This window comes from Lissotriton vulgaris, chromosome 6, assembly GCF_964263255.1.
Source record: "Lissotriton vulgaris chromosome 6, aLisVul1.2, whole genome shotgun sequence".
Taxonomy (NCBI): Eukaryota; Metazoa; Chordata; class Amphibia; order Caudata; family Salamandridae; genus Lissotriton; species Lissotriton vulgaris.
Window position 1 is genome coordinate 1,439,866,256 of NC_141694.1, and position 11,337 is coordinate 1,439,877,592.

The window sequence follows — 11,337 nt, forward strand, 5'->3', positions numbered from 1 at the left end:
ATGATACAGAAACATTATTCGTCCTCTTTGCTTCACCTCCTCACACTGTTTTTGCTTAGCCAAACATTTCTTTATTAGCTCCTAAAGGTGAGGTCTGTGGGGATACAACACCTGAGAGGAAGCCTGGAAGCAAGCCCATCTATTTAATCACTGAGATGGCACGAATGACCGGCTATTTGAGTGCACTGAGGAGCAAATGGAGTCGCTTACACCAAAGTGAATGTATATTACAATGTAGAAAATAGCAAAAGCATTCATAGAATAGTGGGGTATGGCCTCTCCTTCGATGTGTCTGTAAAACTGACCTGAGTTTTTGTCCTGAATTTTGACCCTTTGTCCTGAATTTTTGCCCTGAATTTTGACCTTTAGTCCTGAATTTTGTAGTCATGTCCAGAATTTGCCTCCATGTCAGTTGGTAACCCTATAATATATGCAAAGCACAGCAGCCCACCACTGCTAGAAACCACTTAAGCTGAGCGCAAGCATTTCCCATCAGTGAGTAAGTGTAATGTGATGCTCAACCTGTCATCTCAGTTTCTCCTTTTCACTATTAAAAAAAGAGAGATGATGTAATGTGATGCTCAGCCTGGTTACGTGTGTGTTGGAATGTTTGGGATTGGAATGTGAGTAAGCTTTGTTTCAGTTGGGTTAAGGGCTGAGCGACATTCAGACTGCTCCTGGTGGGGTTCTTCATTAATGTACTTTATTTCCTGTAACTTGTAACTTCAATAAATATTCATGAAGTTACCAACAACGAATGGACCATCATTCTTAACTTTACAGTAAGTAGCAGCCAGTCCGGAAAGGGGACACACTGGTAGACACTGACAGTTGTTTCTTTGGAGAGGTGTAATTGTGTCTATTTAGCCACGAAAGTGTGAGTTTGGATTCAATGATCAGCCTTGTAGGAAAAGCTATGTTAGACTCTCCACCATTAGGTGGCCGGGTCTTCGACGCTCCACTTAACACGAAAGAATCATTAATCAAACGGGGTCCTCGTCAACGACATATACTAACTTCCAAAAAAGGTTAAAGCAGAAGCAGGACGACGAGCGCATGCGCATTAATGCCACAAGAAACTGTCCCTACGTAATAATTGCGTATGACGCAAGCGCGTTGGGGGCGGGGCTCGGGTTACGCAGAGACATGCCTCGCCCCTCCAGAGCAGACGCTGGGGCTCCTCCCCCAGCTGGGTCCACGGATGACGTCTCGGCCCTGGAAGTAGTGTCGTTCCTGGCCAAACTACTGTGCGCAACCGCAGCGCTGAGGGCGGCTCTGTACCTGCTGCGCAGACTGTGCCTCGCCATGGCCTGGAAGTCCGGGGGCACTTGCCACGCCGAGCTGGTCAACAACCTGCGCAGTGAGTGCCGCTTCGGGGAGGGGCCGAGGACTGAGTATGAGAAGGAGGGGTAGGCGGGGGTCCAACCCGTAGATCCTTACAAGTCTGGGGCTGTTTGAATGTACTGTGGCGGTTGGCCCGTGCGGATTGTAGTCGGTGACAGGTGTCCCCTGACTCAGTTGCGTGCTCCAAACATTGCCACCGAGAGCATGGCTTAAAATTGTTAATCTTCTCTTACCCGTATAATACAGTATCGTCTGGTTTTTTTTAGCATGGTAGCGACAAGTTTCTTATGGTTGTAAATTTATGAAATGGTATAGTAGGTGTAATGCCTTGAAATGATGAATTCAAAACTGTTCACACTTCACTTCTTAAGTACGATCTGGACTGGTTTGAAAGGGGCACATTCAAACTGAATCGCCCGAAGCCCTCCTGCGAATATTTGAAATGGCAAGCATCACATGCTGCGTTCGTCAAGTTGTTTAATTGTATAGTTCTTACGATGCTGTAGCACTTCATCACGAATATCAAGTATATATGTATAGTCATTTATACTTTGTATATGTGTTACCAGTAACATCCCACAAAAAGAGATGCTGTTAAAGCCCCTTTTTTATCTCTAGAGTTCTGGCATGATACATGCTTGGTGTTAGTAAAATCAGTATTTATTTCAGTGGAGGTCGGGGAGTTGTAATGTGTAATTAAACACCCTGTTGTGATGGGGTACTGCTCCTTGTTATAGTCATTAAAAATAAAGTTTGTGTGTTTTAAGTTGGCATAATACGCCTTACTTGACCTTTTGTTTGTTTACACTGACAGCTGAGGAAAATGTGATTTTGAGCACAGTCACATTTTCCTCTTACAATTTTTTTCATAAAATAGTTGGAATATTATTTAATTCAGGGTGTTATTTGCACTGTTTTTATGTGCTTCGGAGTAATCAATATAGATGTTCTCGTAGTGTTACAGTAATAAAGGCTGTTGCTGCCCACAACCACAACTTTGTTTACATTCATTTTAAATGGTTTATTGTTTAGCTTGCTTCAATAGTGCAATGCCATTTCCCTTGTTTGTAAGGTCAATAGGAACATTATTTATTAATTATTTAGGCGGTCCTTGAAGTAGCCTCATTTCAGAGATAGTAATTAGTTTAGGTCATATAACTTTTACTTAACAGCTATGATAACCACCTCATGTTATTTTAAGCAGACACCACGCATATAAGCTTAAGATGATTTTTATTGTATAACATCAAGTATTCAGTGTATATGCAGCACACGTCCTCTCGTCCATGCTTCCTCCACAACTCCCCACTCCCCAGCAACCTAGCACGCCATCCCCATATTCTAATTACTACATCCACTACGTTCTACTACTGTGAAATTTCTATTTTAACAACCCCCCTGATCAGCATAAAAAACACTGAACTAGTATCTTCAGAATGCAAAAAATATACAATAATTAATATATTTTCTATAAGTTTTCATGCACAGTCCTCCAACCACTTGGGTTGTTTTTTAAATCTCTTAATACATACATCTTTATCCATGTTAACACTACCCACATTTTTCTTCAAATGACCCTTTGCAACAATATCTTAAGTTGAAGCATCAACAGATGTATCTTGTGAAGACCATATCCCTTCATTAGTGATCACATTGTTGGTTTAACACAGGGCACAAGTCGTAAAGAAGTGGTCGGGATGCGGTCACCCGAAGTGACGTCACAACAGGAATCTCATGGGTACTCATATGCCTTTAGATGAAAGGTGGTCTGAACACAGCCTTGCGGGTGCTGCCGGTGCCTGCGTTTAATACCCCCGCAGTGAATACAGGTAGACAGACGTTCTGAATGAGCTCCGATCTCACCCCAGAGAGGCCAAAGAGTGAAGTCCAGCTTTTGGGCCGGGGGGACGGCATCCACCTGGTAGGAACCCGGTAAAATAATTGGGGGGACGCCGTCCACCTGCCTAGTACCCCGACTCGAGCCCTGGTTTCATACTGAACTCCGTCAGATCCATCAGAAACAGAAGTACTATCACAACAATGAAAGTGTCATTTATATTTTCCTGGACATCAGCCAAAGGGTCACTGACATTCCTGGAAAGTTCAACATCCATCTCCTTCCAAGCATCAAAGTGACCAAAAGGTATTCTTTTGAGATTACATACTTTCCACTGCTAAATTCCACAGAATTTTCCACATTTTAAATTACGTCTTCAGGATCATTAAATTAACTCTGACCTTTTATAACAAAACCAGGTTCCTAAACTCAGACACAATCCCCTACTTTAATTCCACCTTCTTAATACCATATTTGGATTCGTAGTAGATATTACTTTTATTACTTGTTTTTTTTTTTATATTTCCTCTCACTTCTTCAATGGACGAACTCCCTACCCCCGAATGAGAGAGCCATCCTGAGTTAAATTTTGACCTGGGATTCCGCCCTCTCATCATAAAAAATGGAGATATACCAGTAGCTTTATTTGTGGTAACTCTACAGGACCAGACAGGCTTCCCAAGTTTGGTCATCCAATCTTCATTACAAGCATTGTCCATTTGAATTGCTCCTTTTATGGCACAGTTGAATGTCTCAACAGTGCCCTTACTGCTTGTATTTAAAGTGTTGTAGTATTGTGCTTAATTCCTACTCTTTCAAAAAAAGTCTTCATCTTATGTGAAACATACTGGACACCATTGTCACTTAAAATGGTTGTGGGAATTCCCTAAGACACAAACAATTGATCTAAAACAGTCTCAGTATCCACGTGGTCAACAACCTTGGTTACAGGCCACCTAGTAAACGATCAATGAGCACCAAAACATACTTTTGTGGCATACTAATTGGTCCCATGACGTCCATGGCTACTGATTCCCATGGGTTTTGAGGACTGTCTATAACACACATTGGAGGTCTGGCAATAATTAAAGGTTTATCAGCCCTAATGCAATTGGTAAATTCCCTCACAAATTTCTCAACCTCACAGTCCATACCGGGCCACCAAAACAATTCTTGATATACCAAAATGACCTTCATGATTAAATTAATAACAGTTTTGCGTAAACGAAAACTTAGGGATTCTTTTTCCCCTCTTAAAAGCGTACCATTGTCTTTAGTATGTTCAAATCGGACTTCCCAAAATGCTCGAATAGACTGTAATATTACTCTTGTTTGGCCATTCACTAATAACATATCTCAACACTTCCTGTAAACAGCCATAATTTCTGCACTCTGAATTCCACTCATCCACTTTAACGGCAGGTGCGCCACTGTGTTGCACAAATGTAACCTGAAACCCATTCCAAAATTCATCCTCTTATTCTTCCATCTGAATAGGCATTTTAGAAAGGATGTCAGCCATAACATTCTCCAAACCTGGAACATAAAAATGTTGTAATTGTAATCTTGCATCTGCAGGGATAATCAAGCGATCCGAGCTGAGGACTTAATGGTACAGTCTCTAGTTAATAATTCAACTAAAGGTTTATGTTCTGATCTAATGGTTCAAGGTTTCTCCCAAACAAACTCCCTGAAATGTTTCCAAGCGCAAGCCAGGTCTTCACGTTTAATAGTAGTATAGTTTTCCTCAGAAGAAGATACCGTATTTTCCGGCGTATAAGACGACCCGGCGTATAAGACGACCCCCTACTTTGCCTGAAAAATTTTAGGTTTTGTGCTATACTCGCCGTATAAGACGACCCCCACTTCCAGCGCAGTCCAACGCAGTCCTGCATAGCCATTCCGAGAATGTACCGGTATTTTGAACTTACCGTATTAGTCTAATCCTCCTCCCTGTGGGTGAGCAGTAAGGCTTTATCAGTGGACAGTGTTACCTAAGCGTTTATTTTACAAACTCAAAGACTGAACTCAAACAAATTGGTTGTATAAACAATCTTGCTTTACTTGCAATATTTTTATTTAGAACCATATGAAAAACTGTCACTTCTGAATATACCGGTACGGTAAACATAAATTAGTGCATGAAACAGTGCAAGTGGATTAAACTTCCCATAACTTTCCATAAATCCAAGGGATTTCTACAGGATTTACAACGTTCCCTTTAAAAGCCTTCAAAATCCTCCTCTTCGTCATCTGATCTCATAAGTAAGTCAATGAGATCTTGTGGTACATCTGTAAGGCAGTCATCGTATGGATCTGGTACCAATTCCGTATCAGATGATGTGGTCTCTTCTTCGCCATCCTCTTCACCTTCCCACAAATAGTCGTCCTCCATACCATCTAATGAATTTGATATGCCACACTTCTTGAAAGACTTTATTACAGTTTCTGCATCAATGTCGTTACAGGCCTTCATAACAAAGGTGCACAAAACATCCAACTGTGGAGCACGCATGTTTCCTCCTTTTGTGAATGTTTTTTCACCGCTAACCATCCACTCATTCCACTGTTCTCGGATGCGATCTTTAAATGGCTTGTTTAGGCACACATCCAGTGGCTGCACCAATGATGTCAATCCTCCAGGTATAACTGCAGCATCTGTTTTTATTCTTGCCAGCCTTTGCTTGGTGCTTGGAGTTAAATGAGCCCTGAACATATCCCACACCAGTAGACTACGTCTTTGTAGAAGTCCACCTGGTCGCCTGCTCCATACATTATCAAGCCATAGCTTTACCCCTTCTTCATCCATCCATCCTTTCTCATTCACATGCACAAAACAACCAACAGGGAACTTGAGTTTCGGCATTGTTTTTCTTTTGAAAATAACCATTGGTCTCAGCTTTGCGCCATCAGCTGTGCATGCTAGTACCACTGTGAAACTGGACTTCTCATGTCCTGTTGTTTTTATTAAAATTGTCTTTTCGCCTTTTTGATGGACAGTTTTGTTGGCAATCATATCGAAATTCATTGGAGTTTCATCCATATTTCCGATGCTACTTAGCGCATAGCCATGTTCATTGCGCAGCCTAATAACGTAGCGATGGAAGCTATGCATTTTGGCATCAAGATCCGCAGGTAATTTCTGGGCAATTTTTGTCTTTTGCTGCAATACCAGATTATGCCTTCCCATGAATCTGGTACACCAGGATACAGTGGCCTTAAATCTGTGGCTGAGATCTGGATTAGATTTGGCCCACTGAAGTGCAACCAATCGGATTTTATTTCGGGTCACGACATAACCGCTTTGCCGATGCTCGGCCACCATGTCTGCTACATGCTTTTCGAGTTCTGGCCAATGTGGGGTGCCTCTTCTTAATGCACACTTGCCCCTTGGCATACTCCGTAATGCTTTCTCATTTGCTCTCCAGGCCCGAACCATCTTTTCTGTCACTCCATATTGTCTTGCAGCAGCACAGTTATTATGTTCCGTGGCAAAATCCACAACTTTAAGTTTGTAACTGGCTTCATATTTCCTTCTTCTTGCCACTCCTGGAGCCTTGCTGGGTTCTTGACTGCCAGCCATTTGCACTGGATGCGCTGCTGGAGCCTTGCCGGGTTCTTCACTGTCTGCCATTTGCACTGGATGTGCTGCTGGAGCCTTGCCGGGTTCTTGACTGTCAGCCATTTGCACTGGATGTACTGGTGCTGTACAGTATGAACAGGTGCAGAGACTGTCTTCAACACCACACGTACGGTACGGCAAATACGGTATCTGCTCACCAGACTGCCTTTCCTCTTCGCAACAACCAGCCAATCACGGCAAGTGCTCTACTGCCTTCGGTAACATTCGGGAACATTCTACAGTCCCCTTTCTATGCCCACGCCCATGTCAAGGAGAGAGGGGCGCGTGCCAAACAGGTCAACACACCGGGCGCTGCCATCTTCGGCGCTGGCTGCCCGTTACCATATACCGTATTTCGGACGTCCTGCTGCCTCGTCCTGCTGCCTCGTCTGCCTGGGGATGTGCAAGCGGTTGGAGGCGCGTGTACAGCGGCAGCGGCAGTTGAGGTAAGACTCATGGCGCCATTTGCTCGCTTGTGAAGCGGTTTGACACCTTCGAGTGAAGTCCTTGCTATGAAAAAAACGCTCGCTTTCGATACTTCATGGCGCGGGGCCTGGGTGTGGACGTTGCCAGGGCCGGTGGCTGTATTTTTTAACATAAGGTGTGTTGTTTCTTGTTACATACGTTATTTCCTATTGTGAAGCGGTCTGACACCTTCGAGTGAAGTCCTCACTATGAAAAAGCGCATGAAAACATACCATAACATTTTGTACCCGGCGTATAAGACGACCCCCGACTTTCCAGAAAATTTTAAGGGGTTAAAAAGTTGTCTTATACGCCGGAAAATACGGTACTTGCTTTGATGCATAAGAAATTATATTTTCTTTTCCCAACATGTCATTTTATGTTAACACAGCTTCTAACCGTTTAGTGCTGGCATCTGTAGTATCTGCATTAACAGCATTAAGCCTTTGCAGTGGCAGCCTTAACATCTAAAAATTCTGCCTCACACTGACTTGACAAATTTGTTTTTTTTTTTTGAAACAATTGCATCATGGGGTTCTTTCAGAAAACCTCGGACAAATTTCGTACAGTACTCCACCATCCCCATAAGGAACATGCATCATACTTACTGTTAGGAAAGAGGCATCGTAGATGATCCTGACTCAGGAAGGTTTGGGTCTTACACCATGTCCATCAATAGTATTACCAGGGTATTTCACTTCCGTCTCTGCAGATCTGCACTTGGGAAACTCAGTAGTTAAACCCCTAGAATCCAATTTCCAACACCATTATCAATATTGTCTCATGTTCTTCTTTTTTGTCTTCAAAAACGAAAATCTCTTTTTGGAAGCACTTCAATCCAGTAACCTTAGAGATTAGACTAAACATTAAATTTAGGAATACTGCTGCTGCAAAAGCTAATCCGAATGGCATTCTCTTGAACTAATCCGAATGGCATTCTCTTGAACTGGAGGCAACCTTCTGGAGTAATGAATGCAGTATGCTGTTTGGATTCAGTGGACAAGGGTATCTGGTGGCAGGTGGATGATAAATCTATGGGGGTAAACTATTAAGCTCCTTTTAATGAAGCAACCGTCTCGATTATCCTCTGAAGAGAAATTGATCAACTATTCTATTGTTATGAGATGGTGTAAGTCAACACATAATCTCAATTTGCCATTTTACGTCTGGCCACCACTAATTGAGAAATCTATTCTGAGATTTCTACTGGCTTAATAACCCCAGAAGACGCCAGTCTTTGTAATTCCTTGGAAACTTCATCACAGACCATAAATGGTACATTCCTGACTTTGTGTTTTTTTTGCTTCTTCTCAAGTCTTCAACTGTTTTATGCTTGAATTTAGCTTCCCTAACTCATTACTGAAACCATTAGAGACTTCTGACTGAATAATTTCACCAATTTTCTTGCCCTCATCCATAATCGGCACATTTTCATCACTGGGGATCAAGAATTATGTGTAACTTCTTGTGATCAACACGACCTAATACAAGAGGTGCCTTTTTTCCAATATACAATTTTCTTCTTGTGAATCTGTACTTGAACCATCTAAACCCAATCATATACATTTTCACCACTATATCCTTCCGGTTTAATATCAGTTGGCAATAACTTTTCTCCTGTCTGGCATACAAATGTTTTCTTCCACAAGTCTTCATTGATAATGGCAAATGGAGATCCTGAATCTGCATTCGTTGTTAAATGAACTCCACCAACAACCATTCAGTTTTGTTTTTTCCAACTGTACCATGAATGTTTAAAACTAAATTATTGCACAAACTAGCTACATTGTCACACCATTCTGTATCACTAGTAGATGATTTGCCACACTCTGCATTAACATCCTCACATTCAATACATAACTTTTTTTTTCTATGTACTTTGGCATAATGTCCTATGTTCCCGCAATTGCTACATTTTTGCTTGATAATGGGGCACTTTTTACTAAATGCAAGATGTTCTTTACTATCACACCTTGGTTGTTTTTAGGTATTTTATCCTTGTTGAAATTCGTTGAATTATTCACCGGCTTATAACCTACTTTGCAAATAGTTTTGCCATCTTTAGGTTCTTTATTTAGAGCAGACACTAATTTACTAGATAATTCAGCTTTTTGCACAATTGCTACTACCTCATCCAAAGAAGAATCACCATTTATCCAAAGACACTCCTGAATAGCAAGATTGCACGCATTCATTACCACTTGGTCACATAAAAATTAATCTTGAAAGTGCTAAACCTGCAATCCACAGCTACTGTTTTTTTTTTTAACTCTGCAACATACTCATCCCTTTCCTGTTTTCGTTGGAAAAGGTTGAATTTAATGATGCCCATACACACTTTGGTTTAAAATGAACATCCACATGGTGAATATCTGCATCAAATACATTAACATACCCTGCAATTGTAGCTTTAGACATTTGTGAATACACTTTGAGCCCTAGGGGATGAATAGAGCGTAAAAGTATATATATTTTTGATCTGCAGATATCGTCGCATCATCTACAAACGCAATGTAATTTAAAAAATATTCTTTCTGTTTGCCCCATTTCAATGGGGGTGATTAATCTGATGGCCAGAATGGATGAGGTGCAGTGATGTTATAACTTTGAACTGACATAATGATTCCCAGCCGGATACTTCAGTAAAAGAAGAAGAGAAAAAAACAACAACTAGGAATTGTGAGAGTGGAATAGTTCAGTGTCCAAACTTCACCACAAAGCATGGACTAGTTTACTGGCCATTTTTCACCACTCGACATGAAGGAATAGCAGACATGTCCGTAAAATTACCTCTGTAACCTTCCTTGTGAAGATCAAGCCTTGAAGATAACAATATTTTAGTAGAAACTTAACGAAACCATGTTGTAATAGTAGTTGTGAATTTGCACACAAGTACTAATTTGTGAAGAGAAACTCTGTGAGTCATGCAAAAAAGAAAAAAAAATCTGTGAATCCAAGATGGCGGTGCGTAAGGTTATGCAACGTGACCTAGCGTAGAGATTTTCTTTCTGTTCCTGCGTCAGACACTTGGCGTCAATGATGCATACATGGCATGTCACAGCAGCTCCAACAGCGGCGGTTGCAACATCGCGCCCCTCCCGAGCGTTTAAAAGAACACAACACAGCTCGGTAAGTGGCAGCGCTTCTAATTTGTACTGGGGCTAAAGGAAACTGCAGTGCCCCAATGCAAGTAATAGCACATACTTCCTAGTTGCAGCTGGGCTCACAATCAAGCTCAAAATAGCTCTGAAGCATACCTTGAATAATTTGGTAGCTTCACAGAATTAAATCCAAATGACGAGAAACAGTGCTGCAGAAGTGCTAAGCGAATCACCTAAGTAGGTATTTTTACCCAGCTCGTCTCCAATTGTTGCAAGCAGATACCACACATAGAAGCTTAACCCCTTCCAGGCTCATGACGAGCTGGGCTCGTCATGGTGTAGCCTCCTCGCACGCTGATGACGAGCCCAGCTCGTCATGTAACATGGGTTTTTAAATATCTCAGCATAGCTGCAGAATTCCACTAGCGCGGATGTGGTTAAGATGTTTATTGTATATCAAGTATTCAGTACATATGCAACACACAATCTCTCGTCCTGACTTCCTTCACCAACTACACACTCCCTAGCAATGTAGAACGTCATCCCCATATTCTAATTATTACATCCACTACATTACACTACTGTGAAATCACATTATAACAGAGATGTTCTCGTAATGTTACAATAATAAGGTCTGTTGCTGCCTACAGCCACAACTTTGTCTATTTATTTTAAATGGCTTGTTTAGCTTGCTTCAATAGTGCAATGCCATTTCTCTTGTTCGTATGATAAAGGGAACATTGTTTATTAATTATTTATGCAGCATTTGAAGTAGCCCAATTTCTGAGATAGTGATTGGTTTAGGTCATATAACTTTTACTTCACCGCTATGATACCACATCATGTTATTGCTAGAGACTTCTTTCTTACTCCCAAAGAAAATGTCTGTTCTGGGGTGTGTGCCAGACTTTTTTTTTTTAGGTGTGCTAAAGACCTTTTGCTCAAGATTCTTTGCCCCTTTCTATAAA

The 11,337-nt window shown here is 41.5% G+C and overlaps 1 protein-coding gene across 2 annotated transcripts in view; it reads left to right on the plus strand.

The window, feature by feature from the left end:
• Positions 1 to 1,127: 1,127 nt before the first annotated feature.
• The window catches only part of LOC147708968 (protein-L-isoaspartate(D-aspartate) O-methyltransferase), a 254,816-nt gene continuing 244,606 nt past the window's right edge, over positions 1,128 to 11,337 (plus strand). Inside the window, exon 1 of one of the 2 annotated variants that reach the window (XM_086927565.1) lies at positions 1,128 to 1,360. In XM_086927565.1, coding sequence (XP_086783691.1) covers positions 1,147 to 1,360 — 214 coding nt within the window. In that variant the 5' untranslated portion in view covers positions 1,128 to 1,146. The remainder of the gene's footprint in view (positions 1,361 to 11,337) is intronic. The other variant, XM_086927566.1, reaches the window with a different exon arrangement.